Here is a 27,563-nt window from a genome sequence, read left to right on the forward strand (position 1 = left end):
GTTAAGCGTCTGCCTTCTGCTCAGGTCATGATCCCCGGACCCTGGGGTTGAACCGCAGGGGCTCCCTGCTTAGTGGGGAACATGCTTCTGCCTCTCCCTCTGGCTGCCGCTTCCCCTGCTTGTGCTCCTCCTCTCTCTCTAGTGTTCTCTCCTTTGAAAAAAAGAAAAAAAGTAAAAAGATGTGAATTGGCAATGGAATATATTTTAAAGTAAGTGGGGAGAAAATAGGTTGGATCATTACTTAATTAATATTTGATAATATGGCCCTTGAACAAGAATAAAGTATTAAAAGAAAAGAGATTTTAGGTAAAGGATGTTTTGGTTTTAAATTTATAAAGCATATCTGCAGGCCAGTATGAGCAGTGTGCTCTGGGCTAAAACATGTTCATGCTGTGCTCTGCAGTTGTTTTTTTGCTTTTATAAACAGCTTTAGTAAGGTATAATGTAGATACTGCTAAATTCACTCACTGTAAATGTACAATGCAATGATTTCTAGTCAATTTATATAGTTGTGGAACCATTGCCATAATCCAGTTTTAGAACATTTCCGTTATCCCCCTGGAAAAAACTTTCCTCATGCCCATTTATAGTTAGTTAATACTTATGCTGGCTTCCAGCCCCTGGAAACCCTTACTCTGCTTTCTGTCTATATAGATTTAAATCTTAATGGACATTCCATATGGAATTATACAATATGTAGTCTTTTGAGTCTGGCTTCTCTCCTTTTGCTTTATGTTTCTGAAGTGTTTCCATGTGGTAGTATGTATTGGTAGTTCAGTCCTTTTTACTGCTGCATGGAGTCCCATCGTATGGGTATACCATGTCTTTTATCCATTCTCTGCTCAGTGGACATTTGGATTACTTGTAGTTTTTGGCTATTATGAATAGTGCTGCTGTAAATATTCATGTACACGGCTTTGTATGAACATGTGTTTCATCTCTTGGGTATAATCCTAGGAGTGAAATTGCTGTGCTGTGTAATTATGTTTCACTTTTTTGGAGACCACCAAAATTTTCCCAAAATATGCGTACAATTTTACATTCCCACTAGCAGTGTATGAATGTTGGGGTTTCTTTGTCTCTTTGTCAACATTTATGACTGTGCATCTTTTTGATTGTAGTTAGTCTAGTGGGTGTGTTGTGGTGTCTCGTTATGGTTTTAACTTGTGTTTCTCTAAAGATGTTGAGGATCTTTTCATGTGCTTATTAACCATTCTGTTTCTTCTTTGATTAACTATCTATTCAAATATTATTCTCATTTAAAAAATGGGTTTTTTTTCTTCTTTTATTTGTAATTATTCTTTACATATTATGGATTCAAATCCTTTATCAGATGCATCATTTGCAAATATTTTTTCCCAGTCTGTGGCTTATTTATTAATTTCCTTAATGGTATCTTTTGAAACATAAAAGTTATTTACTTACCCACTTTTATAAATTAAAGTTATTTATTTATTTTCTTTGATGTTCCATTTTATCAATTCATTCTTTTATGAATTCTGTTTTGGTGTCATATCTAAGAACTCTTTGCCTAACTCAAGGTCATAAATATTTATTTCTTGTGTTTTCTTCTACAAGTTTTGTGGCTTTAGTTCTTGTATTTATACCTTTGATCTGTTTTAATTTTTATGTATGATCTCAAGTAAGGTCTAATTTCTTCTTTTATTTTTTGCATACTGATATCTAATTGTGAGCACCTGTTTTTGAAAAGTCTATATCCTTTACCTATTGAATTGTTTGGACTTCTTGTCAAAAATCAGTTGCCCATTAATGTAATTTTTTTCCTGGACTCTTAATTCTGTTTCATTTACCTATATGTCTATCATTATGTCAGTACCAAACTGTCTTGAATACTGTGTCGTTATAGTAAGCTTTGAAATCAGATAGTGCAAGACCTCCAAATTGTTCTTCCTTTTGTGCTATTTATAGCATTGTTTACATTTAAAAAGTAGAAGATTTAAACACAAAATCAATCCTGGTGTGTGTGTGTGTGTGTGTGTGTGTGTGTGTGTGTTTTCTGTTTAGTTTTACTAAAAACTAAATTTACTACCACAATTTCCCAGCCCCATCTACCAACAACAAGATCAACAACAAAATGGCAAAAAATAAAACACCCCTCAACCCTCTTCTATTTTTTAGAAAATAAAGATTAAACATAAATGGTAAATGACTATAAATGTTTTTGTTTAGGTATATAGTTTACACTAGTTCTTTTTTTAAAAAGATTTTATTTATTTATTTGAGAGAGAGAGAGAGAATGAGTGGTGGGGAGGGGCAGAGGGAAAGAGAAAGAAAAAAAGGGAGAGGCAGACTCCCTGATGAGCAGGAAGCCTAATGCAGGGCTGGGTCCCTGGACCCAGAGATCATGACCTGAGCCAAAGGCAGATGCTTAACCACTTGTCTCACTGGCCACTCAGGTGCCCCTAGTTAGTTCTTTTTTACTAACACCTCTGATAAAGTGTGTGTGTTTTACTGTTGGTGAAACCTGTAAGCATCAAGGGTGGGCAGTTCCTAGGAAACTGAACTTTTATTCAGGCAGTCTACTTCCAGAGAGTTAACTGCATGCATTAAATTGTACTGCAGAAACCCAAGTAATTATTAATTGCAAAATTATTGTTTGGTGGAAAGATTTTTCTACTATTTGAACTGATGCCCTTTCCCCCCAAAACCCCTCTGTTGTCACAATCATTTAATGCAAATAAGGAACAAAACAAAATTAAATTAAGGAACTAGGAGAGTTGTCCTTTTTGCAAGGGAATTGCTTCTATACTATTTATTCCTATATTTATGTGATTATATTAAATTTATTATTTATGTGATTTATAGAAATAAAACAACATTGATATTAATTAATACAATTAATATTGATATTAATAAAACCATATATTGAAAGATATGTGTACCTCTATGTTTTTGGAGCATTATTTACAATAGCCAAGATTTGGAAGCAACCCAATTGACCATGCATAGATGAATAGATAAAATAGCTACACACACACACACACACACACACACACATGCAAACACACACAATGGGATATTACTCAGCCATAAAAATGAGTAAGATCTTCCCATTTGGAACAACAGGGATAGATCTAGAGAGCATAATGCTAAGTGAAATAGGTCAGTCAGAGAAAGACAGATACCGTATGATTTCACTCATATGTGGAATTTAAGAAATAAATGAATAAACCAAGAAAAAAAGAGACAACGAGAGAACATACTCTTAAACACAAAAAACAAACTGGTGGTTACCAGAGAGGAGGTAGGTGGGAGGATGGGTGAAACATAAAGCAGATTGATGAACACTGAGAAATGTATAGAATTGTTTAATCATATTGTATTCCTGAAAATAATATAACGGTATATGTTAATAAAAACAAAACTAATATTATTTCATCTAAGGCTCCATTAAAACTCCCTTTTACATGAAAAAAATTAAGAGATTATTATGATACATTCTTTCTCTTATTGTGCTCTCCTCTACCTGTCACGCCAGTTTGTACATACAATATGCCATATTCAGTTTACTGGTAGGAGATCAAACATGAACTTAGTGCTTCTCTCACAATATGGAAATATTAAAGCATGAATAACAAGATAACTCATAAACGTAGTGATTTTATTATCTAGATGGCTCTCTTCATTACTATCAGGTTTGTTCAAAGAACTAAGACAGATCTATTTGCTGAATCTTCTTGAGGCACTTTGTGATTCTTTTTTTTTTTTTAAAGATTTTATTTATCTATTTAACAGAGAGAGAGAGACAGCCAGCGAGAGAGGGAACCAAGCAGGGGGAGGGAGAGGAAGAAGCAGTCTCCCAGCGGAAGAGCCTGATGTGGGGCTCGATCCCAGAATGCCGGGATCACGCCTGAGCCTAAGGCAGATGCTTAACACTGAGCCACCCAGGCACCCCCACTTTGCGATTCTCTTTGAACTTTAATTTAACTAAAATGTGGAGATAATAGCTCATTAAAGTTTAAAAATAGAAATAAACATTTATACTGATGAGAATCCTACAATGGCTGAGAAAAATAGAGGTCACTCTTTCATCATGTGCGTCAGCAAATAGGCTCTTTTATTCAGCAAATATCCCTTTAATGCCTTCCCAGATCAATTTCTCTTTTTCCTATCCTTCTTTTAGAAGTTAACATGTTTCAAATTTAATATTCTGAACTAATGATTAACATAAATTAATTATTTCAAGTTCAAAATTGTTGTGCCTAAGTAAATTAAATCCAAACTGCCAATATCCAATTCTATAAAAGCTTTTAAGGGTTAGACTATATATAGAGAGTTTTTTTTATTAAGTCCATTAGCTTAACCACCTGCTATTAGGCTGTGTGTCCAAATAAGTCTCAAGGAAACCCAAATCCAACATCATCTGAGCTAAGTCCATATCAGATACAGGATTTTAAAGTAGGGACATTAAAGCCAATGACTGAGCTCTGGGGCAGGAAAAGTAGGAAGAAAATTCCTACATTTGTATTTTTGGGGTCCAGCAGATACTATGCTCTAAACCAGTAGTTTCCAAGTCTAGGTATTCATCAGAATCTCTTTAGGAAAACTTTTAAAATACAAATACCAGGATTCCATACTCAGAAATTTTGATTTAATTAGTCTAGTTGGGGACTGAGCATCATTAGATGATTCACTGGACCTCGATACCTATGGCTATTTGTGTGAGCTTATCTGTTTCATTCACATTGCCATGATCTAATAGAAAGCAATCTGAAAAATTGATATGTTCTTGTCACTCATCAAATACTTGCTTTTCACATGACTTTTTAGATCAGCCGTAGCTATATCATGTAGACTTGAGAAATTGAGCTTTTCCAGTTAGCATTAGTCTATTTTTGAGTGCCAACAAAATAAGGTTTTATTGTTTGAATTGCTATATTTTCAAGTTAATTCAGTTCTGTTGGTCTCCATATACTTAGGGTTTAGTTTTTCTTATAACCAATAATTATTTTGAAATGTTCCCTACAATACCAGAAGTGTCTATTGCTATAGATATTGAATATAAAGTCATTATATTTGGTGGTGGTGCGAGTGGGGAACTGCAGAATAAAACAAACTTTAAGATATATGGTGTGGAACTAACCTAACAACTTACTAAGATCTAACTGGAGAAATAAAGGTAATGACTTGAAGTCTGTTTATGTGAAACAGTGAAGTCATATGTTAAATCATAGCATTGAAAATTGAATTTGTTGATATACACTGTTTTTTTGTGTGTAAGAGAGTGACTATTTTTATTTATTTTTGTTTTTTAAGTTTTTATTTGAATTCCAGTTAGTTACACCTTTTTTTTTTTAAGATGTGATTACTGCCTAGCACAAACTTATTAAGAGTATGCATTTGTCTTTACAAGAGAGTAAGGGGGAAATATTGTTCTCAACCTAAATGAATCAAATTGATGTTAAAATTGCCCATTTTGCTGCCCAAATACTTCTATTATGCTCCAAACAAGAAATCTTCCACTGGAAGTTATTCTGTTAAAAGCTAGTAAGATTTTTCAACATAGGGAGTTAATATATTTCCATGTGGGTTTTCAAGGTTTCTTATAACTGGTATTATGAAAGATAAGGAAACATTTAAAAACTGGGTATTAGAAAAAGAAGACAGGCCTCTGGCCCTTTTTTATTTTGAGATTTGTCAATGAGGCTGAACAAGAGTAGGAAGAGTTGAGTCTTTATGTCTTCTTTTGGGTAAGATAAGATAGTCAGCAATGGCATTTCAGTCATGAGTAAGACCCAGCTACTCCAGGAAGTGACATTCTGCAGTCAACACCAGGGTCCATATGTAATAGAGCTTAGCCAGGGGTAGGTGGTATAGAAAATACTCTGAAATCCAGGAAGGCTGATCATCGGCATAGGAGGTCTGTCTATGGAAGCACATACACAGCACCTAAGAAGTTCCATATCCTTTTGCCAAAAATCATTTTGCAGAAAGCCAATTTATAAAAAGATCAATTTGTCAAATGATGATTTCATCAGATTTATCAATTATCAAGTGCTGATCCTGAGAAATAGTCCTCTTGAATATATTCAATTAATAAATTTTACTCTAGCTGTATTTTAAATAATGTTCAACTCATTAAATGCTGAGGGTCATATGGGTCGTTAAGTTTTCTTATGAGTATGTTCTTGAAGAATAGTTTCATAAGTAGAATTTAACATATTCAAGGAGAATATATTCTTGATCGTATTTAAGTAAGACATATTCTTGAATATAGTCTCAATATTTCCACATTCATTTACTATATTCAAAAAGAATGTAACTTAAAATGAATTATTGATATATTGATAAATATTAATTTCAGTGAATTAGTCAATTCAGAAAATAACTCCTTCAGGGAATTAATTTTTGGTGAATTGTTCAGTCTTCTGTATGAGCTGAAATTGGGAGGTAGGATTAGGGCTGAAATAGGGGTGTCAGGATCTGAAAAGGGTAGAAAATGGCTCTAGTTTAGAATGTAGAGAGGGCAACTCAGGACACAGTGCCCAGGCCCTGTGCCTAGGGCCAGCCTGCAGGAAAAGGGATACTATAATAAGCCTGGATGAATGGAGACATTTATAGCCAACTAAAACCCAGATTGCTCTGAAAATAAATAGTGAGGCTGGATTTGCAGAAGATGAAATGAGTTGACCCAGCTGTGAGAGAACTGGGGAAGGTGGAAGCTCAGAAAACAGGCATGGGGCTGAGAAATTCCACTGAGCAGGCCACATTTAAACCATCTCAGACCACACACTATCATTTCTGCTTCCTCGAACTCATGGGTTATCCCAAGATAGGCGGCAATGCAAGTAGGATTTGGCTGAGGCTGCAAGCACCTGCTTCTATACAGATTTCTTTCCTTGAAAGGAAGCATATTTGCACTTGTTTTGTTTCAGTCTCTGGCAGTGAATATGGAGCACAGTACTGGGCACACTGAAGTAGGTTAAAAAAATGCTTGTTGATATAATAATATGTAGACTCTTGAAAAGTCTTGTCAAGTCATTTGAGGCTTTCCCATGGCAAAGTTCTGATGTATGCTTTGTATGGCAAATTCTCCAGTACTCAGAATCCCATATTCCATAGGCATATGCTTGAGAAACAGAGGTACTACAGTCAGACTTTGACCTTTGAGGAGGAAATGGTTACATTTCAAGATACTTGACTGAAACCATGTTCTCTGCACTCAGAGTGCTGAAAATTCAAAGGTTTAGAAATTCTTGAAGATTAGAAATCTCCAGGTGCTTCCCTAAAGCCTCAGGTGTGATTTTATTTCTAGTAAACTAAACTTGAAAGAAGTAAATGTATAAATAACTATTACTAGTAAAGCAAAGGTGTAGCCATTTTCTCATGTAGAAATATTTCCAAGCTCTAATTATATAACACAGTTAGGAACACCTCAAACATTTAAACAAAATTATTCAAAACCAAAATCTGTTGGCCTTATTCAATACTGCCTCAAGGCACATAGCTTTATAGTAGATATAAACAACTTCAATAAGAAAGACCAACCCAGGGGGCGCCTGTGTGGCACTCAGGTGGTTAAGCATCTGCCTTCGGCTCAGGTTATGATCCCTGGGTCCAGGGATGGAGTCCCAGGTTGCTGCTTCTCCCTCTCCCTCTGCTCCTCCCTCTCCCTCTGCCCCTCCCCATCCACTCGTGCTGTCTCTTGCTCTCTCTTTCAAATAAATAAATAAAATCTTAAAAAAAAAAAAAAGGAAACAAAAAAAGAAGTATCACCTGAGGCAATTACATAGTTGCTGTGGAAGTCCAAAAGTTGGGTCTATATAACTGGAACAGGGAAAACCCTAGTACTCTGGAGAGAGAACCTTTTTAAAGTGAAATCTGAGGACTGTGCGATGTATGAAAGAGTTATAGACCATAGCATTTTAGGGCTGGAAAAGACTTGAGGGCTGGAAAAGACTTGATTGGAACCTAGTTCCAATCTTGAGTTCTTCCTCAAATTTCTCATTCTTCAGATGAGAAAACAAAGGCAAAAGCCTGCCCGGTGTCATGTAATCAGTCACAGAACCAGAGCTAGAGTCCAAATTCTGCCCAGCAGCAAGAAAGCTATTCAAGGTTCTGGGCTCATGTGCCTTTCTGTATGATTATTCTGTCATGTAGGGTCCATGATTGGAACTCTGTCATCAGTACGATGACTCTTTTTTGCTATAGAATAACTATGGAATAGTTTTTAGTGCTTCTCTAAAAGGCAGGGAAGGGTGATATATGAGCCATTGCTGACTTTATTTTCACCTTCTCTCCTACCAACTTCTTCTATGAACTTCCTCAAATGAGCATGCAAATAGACTACAATTTTGAATGCCTGTTATTTGTTTTGTGAGAGTGGTCATGTGCATGCTTGTGTTTTGAGAAATACTATTTCTTAAAGGATGTGAGCGTGTAGTATATATCTGAGCTATGTGTTATATATGGGTCATTCTGTGTCTGGGAACTTGGTGTTTAGATGTTGTTAGGTAGAGAAGTTATTTACTGGAAAGGAACTTGCAGTATGTCTGCTTTATGATGGGGAAAGGATGATGAATTTGAAGGTTATTTCACTTGGTTTTTGTACCCTAATCTTGGGGACCCTTTGAAGATGGAAAATCCAGAGTAGGCTTTCATATTTTTTATAATGGTGCCGAGTGGTAGGAAGCTTAAAACTCCTAAGAGGAACTCTTACATAGGCAGGAAATTCTTTGTAAAAATTTCAATAAACCAAACAGTGTCCTCTTTGTGAATTACTGCCTGGTCTTCTCACAGATAGTGGGGGGGAGTGAGTAGGGCAAGAAGAGAGATAAAAGTGAGTCCTAGAGTCTGACACTCTGGGTAGAGTCTTGACTAGGCTGTTTACCAGCTGTGTGATATGGGGGGAGCTCCTGTTTTGTCTATTTACCATAAAATCTACACATAGATTCTCCCTTTAGGAACTGGTTGAGAGATAGGCATAAATCTGAAGACCTCCAATGCATCTCCAAGACAATAACTGTCACAAATTTCTGTAACTTTCTGACTCTGGTGCAGATAAGCAGAATGAGTAATGGCTCATAACAAATATCACTTAAAAAATTCATGAATACATACATATTTCATTAACAACAGACACCTGATATTTGAAAGATGCTTTGTACTTTTAGCTTGTTTCACCTCAATACCTTGTGAGTTGAGTATTTTTATTTCCCCTTTCACTTGAGGGTATTGAGGGTCAAAAAAAGGTTGAGCAATAGTTATGGATCAGAACTAGAAAGTGCCAGCTTTGAAGCATATGGCTCTAACTCCAGAGACCCACAGTTGCAACCATACAACTACAAAGAGCTAGATGTCATTTCTGAAGACCCAAAAATAAGGTTCATCTTTGTAACAGTATAGGCTCAGCATGACAAATTCCCACCAAAATGATTCATATCTGACCTCAAAGGAATACTCTACTGTGGGAGGAGGATGGTGCTGTCTCTTGGTGCAACTCCATGATCACAGGAAAGTGCTATTTGTAGAGATGTTTTAAGATACTAGAGTTCCAATGGAGCCTGTACTCATCTCTCTGACTACACAGGAAGCGTTTTGTAGTGTAAACCAATTCCTTAAGCAATGTGCATCGTTCCTATGGAGAGAACACCTCTCACTCTTTGATTCCAGCTGGGGCTTGCCTTAGAGAGACTGTGCATTCTATATGGGCAAGATATCCCTGTCAAAGATGTTGCTGAAGAAAATACAGGACTAGGGACAAAAAAGAAACATGGCCACTACCAGTTTAATCCTCATGGAGCTGACACAAAGGTTTGGTTATTTAAAAAAACATTAATTTATAATTTTTCTTGCAAGGGCATTTCCAATTAATAAGTTGAGGATATCTGAATAAGAGAGTCAATATTTTTAAAATATCATAATAATCTATGTATTTCCCTCCTAATCATCTGGGATAAATTCACCTTTTCTGTTTTAGAAAAAGGAGTTGAAGTGTATTTTTCTCTTTTTTCCTTTAAAAGAAATATCCAGGAGAATCTCAGGATTATGCTAACCACATGTTAAATTTTAAAATGGGTGACTGAATAGATATATAAACAACACTTACCACTGCAATTTTTGAACCAAAATTTTATACTAAAATGTAATGTGGAAAGTTCCTGGACTTTTCATGTCTCTGTGTATTGGAATGTGCTCTCTTCCTTCCAGCCCTTTCTGCAGGGTGGACTCTTAAAGATCCTTTCATGGCTCATAGTGAAAGTTGTGATGATTTCTGCTCTCCCTTGGGCAGAATTAGCCATGTCTGTAGCACTTTTGCACAAATTGCAGTCATCAATTTTCTTGAAATATTGTCATTATCTGTACCCTCCCGCCCTTGCTAGTTGTCTGAATAACTTGAGAGCAAGTTATCTTATTGCCTTTGAATTTTATATTAGTACCTAAGCCCTGGTCTCAATGAATGTTTGTTGAATGAATGATATAAGCACAGTGAGGTACCCTCACATTTTCCCCACGCTACCTAAGGTTGAGATTCAGTGACTCAACCCTGACTGGACTCAAGCACTGGTCAGATCTCATGTCTCCTTTCATTTTGGTAGAGTAGGAGTCAGTGAGCCTAAATTATTTTCCTAGTTCAATCATCTGCCATCTCTGGACATCTTATTAAACTTCAAGCTGCACCTTCTCCTACTTCATGGGAATTGTGGAAAATAAATAAGACCACATCTAAAGAGCCAGGGTTTCTTATTAGAGAGTACATTATTATTATCACATCAAGCAAGCTCTCCTGAGTGCTGAAAAATCTACCCTGAGAAGAAAAAAACAACCTGGAAACATTTTCATTCTACCAGTGCTGTTTTCTATTATTAAACAGTACACATCCTGTGAACCCCTATGGTATGATTCTGGAAGAATGAAGCAAAGGATAAGGCAAATGTGAAAAAAATAAGCCCAAACATTACTTTTGTGGAGCACTGATTTTTGTAACTTGCTTCAAAGTGTGCAGAAGTATTTGAAATAAATAATAATTTTTTGCGCACTTTGAGTTGGAAGAAAGGATGCTGATATGTGAACTATACACAGTTTTTAATAAAGTGCATTAAAAAATGCCACTGGTTTTTCAGATGGTTTTGAAAAATTATGTTTCAGTTATTAAATTATTTGGAAAATACCAATGATTCTCTGTTACCTTACATTGAAAGCACATTTACATTTAGTTTTTCTCATCTATGAAAATGAACTGTGGCACAAAATAATTGTGAATTGCTGAGTGAAGAGCAACATTCCAAAATATATATATTCTTAAGAATTATAATTTGTGGGAAAAGTACCCATTTGAAATCCAGTTTTCCTTTTGTTTTTCCTGAGTGTTATCAGGAATTCAAACAAATTCTTTCTGTCTGTGTCTCTTCCTAGTTTTCCACCACACTACAAGCTCTTATTTCTCAATTTTCTAGTTTTCTAGATACCTGGGTCTCCAACTATGCTTTTACCTGAGGACTCACTTAGGAATGACTTTCTGGCACCTTGGAAGTGACATTGGGAAAACTTGGCTGTGGAGTTAACAGTCAGAACAGGATCAGGTGGGCCATCATCTCACTTAACCATCCCCTGACTCTGTTTCACCCAACTCAATTGACCTGATCTTGACACCAATCCATGTGACCTGGAGGTTGACTATACTAGCAACAGAACTAGATCCTGCATGGCACAGATGGAGGAAGAGCAGAATTCTTCCTGATGGACTGACACTGTCAGGAAAAGTAGAATAGAATCACTGTTAAGCTAAACACTTTACAAATATAAACATGTATTTTAAATAAAGTATTGGAACCATTTGTCTTTATTAGTGCACTACCTAGTGAGTGAGAGTGGGAGTTAACACAGGAGAGGAAGAACAACAAATGGGTTTCCTCAGAGTTCCAAGAAAAGGTAACCACTTGTAGGAAAATCTGGGAGAGAGTGGTTGAGCCCCAGATCACATATTCTTTTTTCATCATTATGGAGTACTAAGTTCGCAGCAGGCACCATACAAGACTCTGGGAGACACAAAGATTCAGTTGTAAAGGTGGCAAATATATAATTACAAAAACACATACTTAAAGACAGGGTAGAGAGAGAGATGCATTTAAAAAGGCACAGAGGAAACATGGTAGGGGTAGAGTGCATCCAAACTTACCGGAGTCACCTGGGAAATGGTCCAAGTCATTTTTGGAAATGCCCTTATCTCGTATGAGTCTTCCCTTCTAACAGGAGACAGTGGGTGTGCTGGGATCATCATATAGAAAAGCAAATGTTGTGTAGATGTTTTAGTGAAGACTAAAGCCTCCTGGGTTCGGGTTGGCACTAATCTTGGATTGGGAGTGGGTAGGATGGAATTTGAGTCCCGGAGTGTCTCTGATTTCTTCTTTATAATAACCTGATTTTGGCAGTAATGGATGTGAAGGAAAAAAAAATGCATTTCAGCTATTTAAAGAAGCTTTAGAACAGAGATGCTATTGAGGAGCTCCGTCCAACAGAACTTTGTGCAACGATAGAAATGTTCTATGACTTCACACTCCAATGAAGTAGCCACTAGACACATGCCACTAGCCAGATTTCAAGCCGTTTGAAATGTGGTCAGTGATACTGAAGAAATAATTTTTAAATTTTATTTGAATTTTAATTTAAATTTAAGTCTAGCCATATGAGGCTAGTGGCTACATGACTGGGGAGTGCATCTTTACAGCATAGAAGACCTGATCCCAGAAAACCTAGATGGAATGGCCAATTGAGAATAACTAAATTAACAAGTATGAGTTATTTTAAAATACAATTGGGAGAAAGTTTTATATACTATAAAGCTGAAGCCCAAATCTAAGTGTTTTAAACATTCCAATTATATAGATAGGCAGAAATTCATTGACTAACATTAACCAGTCAGCTGTGAGAGGCATTATGATAATTGTCTTCTAACTAGCATTCCAACTCCCCAATGATTAGTTTCTGTCTACCAGTTATCATTCGATCTGAGTCCTCCCTTCCTGCCGTGTAAGAAGAGTAATTGCTTTCTTATAAATCGCATGTCTGAAATATATTGTCTTAGATCCAGCAAGTCTGTAATTCTTATATATGAAAAACTATAATGAGGAAGAAATTTTTTAAAATGGAATATTTTAGAAGGAAAAGTGAGTGCAGGGATACTCACCTGATAGGAAGCTAACATAGGCCTGAAGATACTGACCTAAAAAAGCAATACCCTTAAGAGGTATTCTTATTCTTAGGATGCAAACAGAAAGGTAAGGAGGTAGATTTGGGGAAATATCTTTTAAATCAGGTTGTTCAATAATTTCTAGACCAAGACTAAAACCATGATTGCCTAAAAAAATCATATACTCTGTCAATTAAAGGTAGTATTTTCCAAACCTTGACGTGTACAGCCAAGAAACCCAGATGTGGGAAATTAGAAAATCCTGTAAAAGTTGTTTCCTGATGGAAATACACAGCCAGAGGATTCAGAATATTTATTTAATATTTGAAAGTGGTATGTTTCTTGACTATTTATACTTTCCCTGATTCCTTAGGCTCAGATAGGGGCAGCAGCTATCAAGAATTATAAATGTGCTCATGTGTGTCTAGTTTTGAACCTAAATCTAAATAATACTGAAGTGGTTAGGATTTTGTAAGAGTCTCACTGGAATATTTCATTGCAAGCAAGTTTGTTTGTTTTTTTTTTTAAATGTTGCGCAGATGAACTTCAACTTATAAATTAAATTAATGTTTTTCTTCATAGTAACCTCCATTTCTTATTTGGGAATCTTTGTTTAGTATGGGATCAATATAACTATTAACATTTTATAAGTGAGTTAACTTATACACTAAGAGATAAAGTCAAGCAGTTAATTAATTGTCAAGGAATAGTAGAGATCACATGTTATTGGTTTCTATATTTAGGAATTTATATTTTCAAGATACATCTAAAGAAACAGCAACTCTCTCCCTCTCTCTCTATATATATAGCGTGTGTGTGTGTGTGTGTCTGTGTGTGTCTGTGTGTGACTTTTAACTATAATGGGAGACTTAAAATAGTTTCTGTCTATAATGAGTGGATTTTATTACTCCTCTTTTGCTTGAAAGGCTTCCCACCCTAAAACTTGTTGCAACACAGTATAGGAGCTATCCATCTAAGTTGAACATTATGTAATTTGATAAGATGTCATATTCAGATGGTTTAAAAATCTAAATTATGTCTGAAGGTGGATAAAATATTATGATTCTATCAACACAATTTCAAAGAGAGCTTGACACTACTAAAATATTTTTAGAAATATAAATGTTAAGATCAGATTTTTATTATATACATAAGGACTTTGTAGTGGATAGAGATTCTTTCTTCTCTGTCTTTTTAACCCTTTAAGTCTCCATCAATCATTTCCACCAGTCTGTGATAGGGAAGGAGACAGGTTTAAAAAAAAGAGAGAGAACAATTTCTTCTGTCAGTTCCTTCTTATTTCAAAGAATATAGTTTTTAAAAAGATCATTAAACACTGAACCAATACGTATAGCCTTGAGTTTTAAGCTTACAATACTAGCCATGTAACTTGGGTGTTTGCATCTTTCCCACTGTTTTGTATGTCCATTGGGAATGGTGGGGGGAGGAAAGTAAGTATTTATGATTTAGACACTGCATTTGAAATGGAAGCAAATTCAATCCCTATTGTTTGGGAAAAGTTGAGAGTCAAGCTAAGAAGACCAAATGCCTAAATCAATTCTGGGGTGAGGTGCCTGAAGGACAGACTCATAAATGGTAAAACAGAAAGAATCAGATTCTAAGAAGAGATAAAGTGAAATATACCCCCCCCCCAAAAGGCAGACAGGGAAGGTAGAGTGCAGGACAGCTAACTTGGACACTATGGCTTATGTGATCAGACAGTGGGTGTTATTGCATGTGTTTTGTGTTGAATGAAATATGCCAGTGGAATACTGAAACTGGCTTATACTGACCCATAAAAATTTCAGCAAACTTGAGAGCCAGTTGTTAAAAAGTATAAACTTAAACTAAATTATATTAGAAAGATAATGAATACTCAGAATTCACCAGTTCCCATTTACTTTATTACATTTTGTTATTATATATGCTCTTGAAATTTTTGCACCTATTATATGTACATATTGGAAATACCATAAAATGTGCTGCTACACATTTCTTCCTAACTGTGCATTCAGTGATGTTACATTGGTGGCTTGAAATCAGCCATGGTGGGAGAGTATTTATACTGTAGAAGTGAGAAAATGCAACAAATTAGTGCTTTATTTTTTTATATTTATGAATTGCCTAGACTTAAGAAAGTAATGGCAAAAGGTTCATAATGGATATTAAAATTAAAAGTGTTTCTTACACATAACTATTATGTTGTGAAGAGCACAGAAAGTTGAAAACTGATTCAATAAAAGTTACTTATGTCATTGACTGCAAAAGAGAACATATGTCTTTGTTGTTTCACTTTCATCTTATTAATGTATGAGAATAATAGCCAATGTTCATAATAGAACTAAATCTATTCGTCAGTTGCAACTATGGGGGCTATGTGGAATTTACAGTAAAGAGTAGTGTCTATTTTAAGATTCCCACAAATGTTTTAAAAGTGACAGATCTATTTAGTGTAATAAATATCACCTTTTTCCTTAGACTAGTCTTGGACTCCTTTCTCATCACTCCGGATCCTATCTTGAATCCAAATCCCTCCTAGAACTTAACTCCATGTTAGAGTCAAAATTCCCATAAATGTTTTCAGAGTTGTTGGCAGCTTTCCTCTGTCGCAAAGATAGATGGTCCATTTGCCCAGGTAAGAGTGTTAAAAGTACTTGAAGGCATGGCCGGAGGTATTTTGTGGCACTATTAGTAAGAAGTCCTTGTTATTTGACACACTGAGTTCTCCTTACTAGAGAGCAGGAAAACAACTCAGTCACCTCCACACTTCAGCTTGAAACATGGCTGCTTTCACTGACAACCATTCATTTTCAAACAAACATTATTCTAAATAAAATGATATGTAATACCCTTTGTTTTAATCATGGATTATAATGTATTTGTACTCTAATAGTGATTAGTCTCTTATGGAATGTTGCAGATGGGGCATGGGCTTTAGAAATAGGCAGGCCAGAGTTCAGTATTGCCTCTACCTCTGTACCCCTGTATCCTCATCTATAATATAGAGAAATAATAAAACTGATGTTGTGAAGATTAGGTAAGATAATGTACATCAAATATTTATTTCAGTGTATAAGGCATAATAAACACACCATATTTGATACTATTATGTTATCCCTTCTTGCTTGCTTGCTTGCTTGCTTGCTTTCATTCATTCATTTAGCAGCTAATCATTGCATACACACTAGGTTCCAGGCACTATGCTTTGTGCCAATGATAAATAAAGCAATTAACAAAAGAAATACCCACTCTGTCATTGTGAAGTTAATTCCCAACATAGAAAGTTTAAATAAATGAGTTTTTAATAAGTAGAGGATATAATATGAATGTCTAACTGGAAACCTAGGAAAGACTTCCCAGAGTATAAAGTATTTAAATGGAGAGAGACCTAAAGGATTTCGCCATCTAAAATGGGAAAGAACACATTCAGAAAAAGATCTGTTAGGCTCCAAAACCTAAACACTAAAGGTGTTTCTAAATAAACCAAAATGAACAATGGGACTTGTTTCTGGTAGTGCGTAGCAGTCCTCTCTGACCCTGTCTCGCTTCACATTTTTAATCAACAGTTTAAATAAAAATATGAAGGGTGACTTATTAAATCCATGGGTGATTCAAATTTGGGAATGATAGTATAGAATTCAGGTCTTAGAATCTTCTGAAGGCATTTTATGATAGCACTACAAAAGGCTACCAAAAGTAATGGAAGAGTAGGCTAACTGGAACAAGATGAAATTGAACAGAGATAAGATATAATTGGTTCCAAACAGTAGACTACAAATGTACAAAGTGGCTAAGCAGCAGCATGAGCAAAAAGAGCATAAGGATGTTAGCTGATATTAAACACACCAGCAGTGCAATATGACTGCTTAGTAAGTGAATGTGATCTTAAGATGCATTAAGAGAAGTACAGTTGACCCTTGAACAATATGGGTTTGAATCACACAGGTATACTTATATGCGGATTTTTTCATAAATGCAGTACAGCACTGTAAGTGTATTTTCTCTTCCTTATGATTTTCTCAATAATTATTTTCTCTATCTTACTCTACACAGGTGCCCCTAATTAATTTAAATTTAAGTAAATACATGTGACAAGTGGCTCCTGTATTGAACAGTGCGATTCTAGGGTGTGTGCCCAAGAGTGGAATTGTTGGGGTGTTAGGCATGTGTACATTTAACTTTTATGGATGTTCCCAAACTATTTCTCATGAACTGTTGGCATTGTCAGATGGTTTAATTTTGGCTATTCTTGTGAGTGTGCAGTGGTGTCTCATTGCTATTTTAATTGAGATTTTGGGATTATTAATGATGTGGTATAACTTTATATATTTATGTATGGTTATTTTTATTTCCTCTTTTGTGAGATATGACTTTAAATCTTTGGTCGTATACTATTGAGTTGTCTGTCATTTTCTTGTTCATTTATTGGTGTTCTTTACAAATATATTCTAAATGCAAGTACTTTGTTGATGATATATTTTGCAAATATCTACACACAAGAGTTTTTAAAAACATTACCCAAATCTTATGGCAGACCAATTAAATCAGAACTTCTGTGGGTGGGACAGGGGCATTTTTAAATGTTCCCTAGTTGATACTAATCTGCTTGTGTGAGGACAATGAATAGGAGTTAGTGTAAGAAATGATTTGCTAACTATGAAAATCATCTCTCTGAAGCAGTTATGATAGTGCATTTGTGGACTATCTCTGGAGTCAGATAGCTTAAGTGTGCTCCCAGGCTCTGATAGACTTTTCTGTGCTGCAGTTTTTCCATGTGTAGAATTGGATAATAACATCAACCAGATAGTTTTTGTGACTACTAAATGAGCAATTATATGTAAAGTGCTTAGAACTGTGTGTGATACATAGCAAGTGCTCAGTAAGTATTAGTTATCATCATTATCATCATCAAAAGATTAAATTACCTGCTTTACAAAGTAGCGAGAGCCAATATCTTCTTTAATGAGAAAGCATCAGAAACCTTTCACTAAGATCAGGAATCAAGGATACTCTGTCTCCTCCACTATTCAAAATTGTTCTAGAGGAATTAGCCAATGCAACCAAACAAGAGAAATTAAAAACAGGTATAAGAATTGATAAAAAAAAAAAAAAGTAAAACTATCTCTATTTGATGATGATGTGATAGCATACCTAGAAAACCCTAGATAATCAATGATTTTACTTAAACAATAGAATAATTCAGTAGTGTAGGAGAAACAATATTGACAGGCAGGAATCAATATCCTTAATATATACAAACAATAACCAGTTAGAAGACATAATGGTAGAAAAACCTCATTTACAATGAAAACAAAGAAGATTGAATATTTTGGAATAAACTTAATGAAAAGGTATAAAACTTGTAGCTGGAAAGCTTTAAAATCTTTCAGGAGAAAGATAACAAGAGTAGACTAGAAAACGGGAAGACATCCCCTGTTTTTGGATAGGACAACTAAACATTATAAAGATGTCAGTTCTCTCTGAACTAATTTATAAATTTAACACACCTTGCTAAAGCTTTTTTATGGAGTTGAACAAGTTAAAGTGAATTAGATATGAAGCAGAAGTTCAAGAATAGTATGAAAAATACTGAAAAAGAAAAGAATACTGGGGGTGGGGGGGAGGAACCAGCCCTACCAGACATTAAAACTCACTATAACAGCCTCTGCAGTTAAAACAGTGAGATACTAGTGCATGAATAGATAGTGGAATAGAATAGAAGGCCCAGAAATAGACCCAAGTAGGTATAGAAATGTAGTATAAGATAAAAATGGTATCTCAAAACACTGTGAGTTATGATGGATTTTTAAATAAATTATACTTTTTAATAAATGACGGGTAACCATTTAGAAAAAAGACAATTATATTCATACCTCACACCAAATGTGAAAATAAATTCCAAATGGATCTGGGATTGAAGTGTAAAAATTGAAACCATACAAGTACTAGAAGAAAACATGGGTGAATTCCATTTTACACTGGTTTTCTAACTGTGACTCAAAATCCGGAGGCAATTAAATAAAAGATTGATAATTTTTACTGTAAACAAATGCTAAAAGTATGCATTCTAAAACAAAAAACAAAAAGAAAAAACAAAAAATACACCATAAACAGAAGATAAATGACAAACTGGGAAAATATCTTTGTGATATACATCACAGAGGACTAATATACCTAATATATAAATAACTCTTAAAAATCAAAGGATAAAGGGACAAAAACCTGATAGAAAAATAAGGAAAAGATAAGAACAGACAATTTACCAAAAAAAAAAAAAAAGACAAAAAAGGCTCTTAAACATATGAAAACTATTCAAACTCACTTATAATTACATAAATATAATTTAAAACAATTCTGAAATTGTCTCCTCTCAGGCTGACAAAAATTTTAAAACACCATAATATATTGTTACTGAGGTTGTGAGGAAGAGTTCTCTGTTATATATTGCTAATGGGAGTGCAAACAGGCATGACCCTTCTGGGAGAGAATTTGGCAATTCCTAACAAAACTACACTTATTTTTGAAACAAAAATCCTAATTCTAGGAATTTATTCTGAAGATACACCTCCAGCAATATGAAAATACATATGCATAACGTTTACTGCAATACGTTTAAATTGAAAAATATTAGAAATGTTGTAAGACCCATATAAGAGAGTGATTGAATTAACTATGGTGTATCCACAGTATGGATAATTATGCAGCTATAAAAAATGAAATATCTCTATAAACGGATATGAAGGGACTTCTATGATATCCTGTTTAGTAGAAAAAGTAAAGTGCAAAAGAGTATATGTAAGGAAGAAGGAGATATAAGAAGGTATGCATATATCTGCTCATTTTGCAAAAAGAAATACAGGTAGTTAAACCAGAAACTATGAGATTGGTTATTCACAGGGGATAGGTAGGTACAAGGTAGAAAGACTGGGAAAATGGGAACAGGGAAGAAGGAATGAGGGAGGAAAGCATATATTTTATGTAGTTCTGACTCTTAGAATCATGGTAACGTTTCATATACCCAAACATAAATAATCAAAATCAAAAAGAAAGTGGGAGGAACAAAATGTAAAATAAAACGAAAACAATTAACCTAAGTAAATGGGGACGATTGTATTTTGACTACAAACTGTAAGGTTAAAGAGGGGAAAAAAAACTGTACACAGTTATTATACTCCAGTCAATACTTTTTTTTCCCCCACAAGAGTGTAGGTTCACAATTCTAAAACTATTTTATATGTATACCAGGATTGAGCAAATAAGTAAATACATTTGTGGAGAGTGAGAACCAGTTGTCTCACTGTCAGAAAAAGAAGTAATGAATAAGAAAAGGGAAAGGCATGAATGAATCCAATGGTATTTGATTGGACGTGGAGGTTTCAGTGCAAACTCATGGTATTAAATTATTTATATAGAGAAACTGTTATAGAAATATAGGTGCGTACATAGCCATTTCCTAGATCTTTCCAATGATAAGGTCTAAAAGCAAGACACCCCAGTTGCAATGAGCATGCCTAGCACCCAATGTTGGTTTCTAAATACCATTTTCCAATAGAAGGAACCAGAACTCCTTGGAAAAATGGTTGATTCTAAGGATGGGTCAGGAATAATACAAGATGAGGATGGAATATCTTGTGCTGCTAGAAAGTAAAGAAGTGCTAAAAAAGATGAGGATAGCCCCTGGATGGATATAGGCATCACCCTGAAAGAGCTTCCAATAGTCGTATCTATGACAACTGAAGTAACAAAATAAAGAATAATAGTATGGCTTATAACTTACAGATTAAAACAAAATCTTTGAGCCTATACTTATATAAATAAATAAGCAAATGAAGGAGAAGAGATAGCTTTTTCTTACAGGAGAATTCCAATATATATATTATTGGAATTATATATATAGACAGAGAGAGAGAGAATGATAGAAATAGAAAATTACCTTCATATAATCGTTGCAAGCAAGATTCATCAATGAAAGCTGAAACTAGTGGGCAAAAGTATGACATGAAACAGAATATTTGCATAGTTTTATAATGTTGCCCTGTAAGATACTTATAAATTACAGAGGAAAAAATAGTACTTTACTTGGAGAAATCTGGAATACATCACCTTTACGAAATCAGGATCATAAGACATATCAACATCATGTACCTCTGGATCTAATGAGCTGGGAAGGGCAAACATCACTTCTGTGATATTCTTGCCAAAAATGCATAACTTCAATTGAATCAATAGAAAACATAACACAATTGAAGGATATTCCAGAAACAGAACAAACTAGTCAGTAATTCAGAAGTACCAAAGTCATAGAAGACAAGATTGAAGAATTGCTCTAGATTAGGAGACTGAGGCATAATAGCAACAGATGCAATATGGGATCTGGGATTAGATTCTGGACTAAAAAGAGGACATAAGCAGGACAACTGGCAAAATTGAAATAAGATATATAAATTAATTAATTTCCTGATAATTACGTTATTGCCATATAACATGTTAACATTAGTGGGAGCTGAATGAAGGGTATATTAGCACTCTCTGTACCATTTTTGAAACTGTTTTGCAAGTCTAAAATTAGTTCACAATAAAAAGTTTAAAAAGTGTAGTGAATTCCCAGGCGTTTAAGTTCAAGTAAGGGGTAACCACTCAACAGGACGTCGTAGAAGAGATTCAAGCCATAAATGGGAAGTTCCAGTATGTAACCTTTTAAGGTCTCCTTAAACCATGAGGTGTTTTTGAGAATGTTAACAAAATTCTTCGTTTAAAACAAAGGTGAATTAGGGGCGCCTGGGTGGCACAGCGGTTAAGCGTCTGCCTTCAGCTCAGGGTGTGATCCCGGCGTTGTGGGATCGAGCCCCACATCAGGCTCTTCCGCTATGAGCCTGCTTCTTCCTCTCCCACTCCCCCTGCTTGTGTTCCCTCTCTCGCTGGCTGTCTCTATCTCTGTCGAATAAATAAATAAAATCTTTAAAAAAAATAAAAAATAAAAAATAAAACAAAGGTGAATTATAAAATTCCACACAAGCCTTGATCCGATGGTAATCCCCTTGAATTTGTAGAAAGTCAGCAATTAAACAGCTCAGTTTTACCTCATTTCAGCAATAATACATGCTGTGACAATTACAAATTGTTTTGAAGTATTTGAAGTAGTTTACAATGAAACCCCCTTAGCTTCAACTATCAAGACTTTAAGTACTTGAGAACAAATTTACATTCATGGATGAGTTTTCAGCAGCACTCCAAGCAGCCATTCTAAACTGTACCAGATAATCTCAAAAAGTGCTTGAACAATTTAACGCAGGTGGAAAATATACTCTTATACAAAGAAAAGCAGATTCCAAAAGAGTATAAGCAATGTGATCCTGTTTTTGTCAAAAATAAGAATATATGCATGGGAAAGAGCCTGAAGTTTAGTGCTTTTTCTTTGCTCACCAGCAATTTCTAAATTTTCTACAATAATTATATTTATAATCACAAAATAATAAAAGTTATAAATATTTATAAAAAAGAAAGCAGTATAACAGTGAGTAATGAACTGACTGCTTTAACAAATGGATTTAGCTAAATATAAAATATGTATACTGCAGACGGTCATTTGGGTTAGAATGACTGCCTTCAGGCTACAAATAGAAGTTGATGAGTGAATTTTTCTCCTACGGTCACTTCAGTTAAAAATGTCAAAAATTACTCAGAGAACAGGTTTAAGCATTTGCAGTTATTAAGTTAACAATGTCACAGAAAACACTAATATTTTATGCCTGATTTAATTTATAATAGTCTATTTTTTTTTTTAATGAAAAGAGAAGAGGCACTGTTTTTAGGAGAGGTAAGAGATATGTGTACAGGTAGCCCCCTCACTTATCCAGGTATCAGTTTCTGTGTGGTTTCAGTTACCCATAGTCAACTGCCGTCCAGAAGCAGATAATCCTCCTGGGATATCATCAGAAGGTCAGTGGTAGCCTAATGCTGCATCACACTGCCTATATCACTCACCTCACTTCATCTCATCATGTAGCATTTTATCATCTCACATCACCACAAGAAGGGGGAGTACAGTACAATAAGATATTTTGAAATTGAGAAAATGACCACATTCACGTAACTTTCATTCTAGTATATTGTAGTTGTAGTTATCATTATTAATCTTTACCGTGCCTAATTTATAAATTAGACTGTATCTAGATTGTTTGTATCAGGGAAAAAACATAGTATATGTAGGGTTCTGTGCTATGTACATTTTCAGGCATCTACTGGGGGTCTTGGAACATATCCCCCATAGATAAGGGGAGACTACTGTATGGGAATATTTTCTTCTAGTCTTAGTTTACTTTATGAGGCATATATTATAGTGGAAGGAATTAATTTTGCCCTGCCCTTTAAACTAGTATTTACCTCCCCGTGATTAGATGCTAATGCAGTACTAATTAAATTATAATGTGCATTTGCATCAACTGGGGATTCTGATTCTATAGGTCTGGGACAGGACTTTTTATTTCCATCAGAGTCAGCTAGGGCTTTGTCACAAATGCAGACTCTTGGAGCCCACCTCAGATTTACTCAGTCACAATCTAGCTTTTAACAAGATCTCCATTTGACTAATTTGTACAATAAAATTTGGCATAGTTACAGCATATCTTTGTTTCTGATTTATTATATTAAATGAGTTTCTAGAGTTTTAAGAGAACACATTAAAAGAAAAGAAAATGGAATTCATTGATGGGCTTTGTATTAGAAAATTAGAGTGATCACCCATCAAGCCACCAAATTATTTTATAAGTCCAATTTTCTTTATTTATAGATGACAAAACGTTTAGGTTCTGGAAAATCATTATTTCATTTGAGGAACAGTCATACCACGGCTACCATATTAAAACTTTGTGGGGCGCCTGGGTGGCTCAGTCATTGAGCATCTGCCTTTGGCTCAGGGCGTGATCCCGGCATTCTGGGATCGAGCCCCACATCAGGCTCCTCTGCTGGGAGACTGCTTCTTCCTCTCCCACTCGCCCTACTTGTGTTCCCTCTCTCGCTGGCTACATCAAATAAATAAATAAAATCTTAAAAAAAAAAAAAACTTCATAACTGAAGAGCTCTGACATTTCTATTTTTTATGAATATTTTAACAGTGAACTTCTTAGGATTCTACCTATTAGGGATCCAAGAAGAAGTAATTGTGTGGTTAAGTTTAACAGTAAATTTCAGTCTTACAAGCACTTACCACACTGATAAATTTTATTGGATCACATTTACACCTACTGAAGCCATTCTATTACTATCTTCTTTATACCTTAACCTCGATCTGATGCTTTCACTTCCAGGATTTCCAACAGAATACACTGAAAATTTGTTTACTAATATAAACTCTAATAGCAATGTGTATTGTCAAAATAAGGCTCACTAAAGATATTTTAAATCAAACCTAATTTTTTTAACCCCAAGAACAAAGAATACACACTATAAATTGTAGAGCAATTAAATATGAACTGATAGATGGAGCCTAAATATTTGAAAGTACAATTGTAGAAAATCAGAAGAGATAGTATTTAAAAAAAACAACTTACTGTAGTGTCCACTGCAGTCTAATGTATCACTTTTAAGATACATAAGTTAACATTGCTTTCAGAGCAAAGAAGGTACTTGGGAGAAAAATGAAATGAAAGTGCTTTCTAAATCACCATCTACTCCCATGAAATATCTGCTGGTGAAGAACAGGTTACATGTTAAAACCTGTCTTTGGTCATGGAAAGGTTTTCATAAGCTTTTCGACCCTACATCTATTTGGGTTATGTGTTAACCTTCAAGTCCGGAGGCAATTTTGCTAAAGGCAAGTCATATCAATAATATCAGCCTATAATTTAAGAATTTCTTACTGCTGTTTGAAAATTTATAACAGTATTTCATTTCAGTCAGTCTGAAAATATAAATTTTATCTTTCCTGAATGTTCTCTATTTTATCACTAATCATTTTTTCACAACCACTATTTTAGATCAATTTCCCAAACTACTTGTTCTTCACAGATACTAAAATATTAATACTTAATTAAGCAAATTCTTATAGTTGAAAGTTATTGATTAGTATTTGTTCTGGATTGATTAAAATTTTGTGCTTTCTATATATCATTTTCTTTTTTTATTTATAGAGGCCTATGGGTAAGTTGTGTTTCATTATGCTCATACTACAGTATATTATGTGTAAAGTGTCTGATCCTTTCACAAGTTTCTAGGGTAGTTAACGCTCCAAACTATAATCAAGACTTTTAAATGAGGACTATAAGTTGTGATATTTTAGATGATAATTTCCAATGTTTTGACAAAATACATTTAAAAAATGGAGTCATTTAAAGTAATGTTAAGTGGGGAAAAAAGCAAGTCCCAGATTAGGGACAGTATGACACCACCTTTAGAAAGTTCTAAATAAGCAAAACTAAATAATATATTGTGTTAGAAATACACTCACTTGTGATAAAACAATAAAACAAAAAGCATGAACAAGATTCAGGATAGCTGTAATTCTTAAGGGGTAAGCTTGGGGATGGGACAGAGAAATAGCACGCCAAAGTAGTTGCAAGTTATTGGGATACATACATACATAGACACACACACATAAACACACAAAACATTGTGTCATAAATATTACCTAATAATTTTTAAGTGCAAGAAAACCAGGAGGGTTACATTATTCAGGAATAAATTGATGATGAAACTGTAGGAATTTTTCTCTTAGCTGGGGTACCATTTTGGGTGGGACTCGATCCCAGGATCTTGGGATCATGACCTGAGCCAAAGGCGGACACTTAACTGACTGAGCCACTCAGGCGCTGTTATCCAACTTACTTTTTAGATGGTGATACTAGAGTAAGATTAGTAGCTTTAATTTATCACTGAGAATAAAGGAAGTCTCGGAGTATTCTGCCCATATGCATATTTGGTATTATGTGGTCATATTTTGATCAATGAATGCATTATTCCTTGCACATATTTGTGGAATTATGTTTTTGTTTTGACAAGTGGACTTTGATTTCCATTGAATCTTGTAGAAAAAGGCTCCTCTCCCTAGTCAGTCAGTAGTGTGGGAAGCAAAGGCAATTTTAATTGCCAGATTTGAGAGTCTGGAGAAAAGAACAATCTCATATCAATATTACAACACAGTTTCAATAAAATAAGAAGTATTCCTCATCATTTAGGCAAGCTGGAACCTAGGAGAAAATGGGACAAAATTAAGGTGCAAATTCTTTCAGTTTTATAAAACATGAAGCCATTCTTCTGTCCTGAAAGGGATAGGACATTTAGCAGAGCTTGCAGGGGCTCACTTGGGTATATTCTGGAATAGATTTTTTTTCCCCCTGCTGAGTACTGGAGGGGCTAGTTCTAGCAAGACTAATAGGCAAGCGGTCTAGTATAATTGCAGGACTACCCTCCTCACCACTAGCTATATAAATATTTGCCTTTATGTAAAAAAGAAAACTTCCCTTGGGCACTTGTAGAATAATACTTTTTGGGTGGGAGAGGGAAAAATAAAACTTACAAGTTAACTAATTTGAAACAAGTTCTGAGAGTCTAGTTGGAATTTACACAGATTACTTGAGGTTAAATTAGAAAGCTCTAGCCTTCTTAAAGAACCTGTTTAATTCTGCCAATCCCAAAACATATAGATGAATGAAAACATGAACATGAATGAAAATGTATAATTTAAAAAATTTAAAAGTCCCTCAAAGGAACACCTTGAAATAAAATATAATATTATGGAAATAAAGCAAGTGAAATTAACCTTGGACTTGATTGAAATAAACAATTGATCATTTTTTTCATGCCTATCATATTTGATCTCACTTTTAAATTCACAGAAAGAACAACCTTTACTGTACCTGACGAGGGGTTCTTTCTGATTTGCTCCTACACCATTCCCAGTCTGAAAGGTCTGGCTTCTGACTCTCCTCATGAGAAAGTCTTCTTTCTGGCCCTTCCAAAAAGGTGGTTTCTTCATAGTTAATATCATCTCCTGTTTTTTCAGAAAGCAGTGGATCAATGCCCTTTTCGCTGTGGCAATCCTGCTTAGCCTCTGTAATATCAGTATTCGTGCATTTGTTGATCCCTTTTAGCATGGAACTGTCCAGCGAGGGTGCGGTGCTGATTTCCACTTTTATGGCATTGAAGATATTACAAGTGTCTCTCTGAGAGTCTTTTGTAGTATTGCATTCAGAATTCATGAGATTGTGATAGGATGTAGAATTTTCATCATCATCATAGTAATCTTCACGTGCTATTTTATAAATCCCATAACTCCGTTGGAATGATAGATTGAATTCAAAGCCTCTCCTCTTGGCTAAATAAAAACAAAAACAAAGTTCCATGGTTAGGAAGGTAGATATAAACAACAATTGGATATATGTAGTGAATAAAAATAGGGAAGTGCAGTCAAACTGAT

General features: G+C 34.9%; 1 protein-coding gene and 1 long non-coding RNA gene across 3 annotated transcripts in view; one reads left to right on the top strand and one right to left on the bottom strand.

The window, feature by feature from the left end:
* The window catches only part of LOC123801944 (uncharacterized), a 327,897-nt gene that overhangs the window by 34,048 nt on the left and 266,286 nt on the right, over positions 1 to 27,563 (top strand). The window lies entirely within an intron of this gene.
* GPR149 (G protein-coupled receptor 149) overlaps positions 1 to 27,563 on the bottom strand; it is a 55,057-nt gene that overhangs the window by 20,377 nt on the left and 7,117 nt on the right. The window contains exon 3 of the mRNA XM_045812251.2: positions 27,004 to 27,461. Within this exon, the coding sequence (XP_045668207.2) occupies positions 27,004 to 27,461 (458 nt within the window). The remainder of the gene's footprint in view (positions 1 to 27,003; positions 27,462 to 27,563) is intronic.

Source organism: Ursus americanus, chromosome 20 (genome assembly GCF_024610735.1).
Source record: "Ursus americanus isolate L20-20 chromosome 20, mUrsAme1.1.p, whole genome shotgun sequence".
In the NCBI taxonomy this organism is placed as follows: domain Eukaryota; kingdom Metazoa; phylum Chordata; class Mammalia; order Carnivora; family Ursidae; genus Ursus; species Ursus americanus.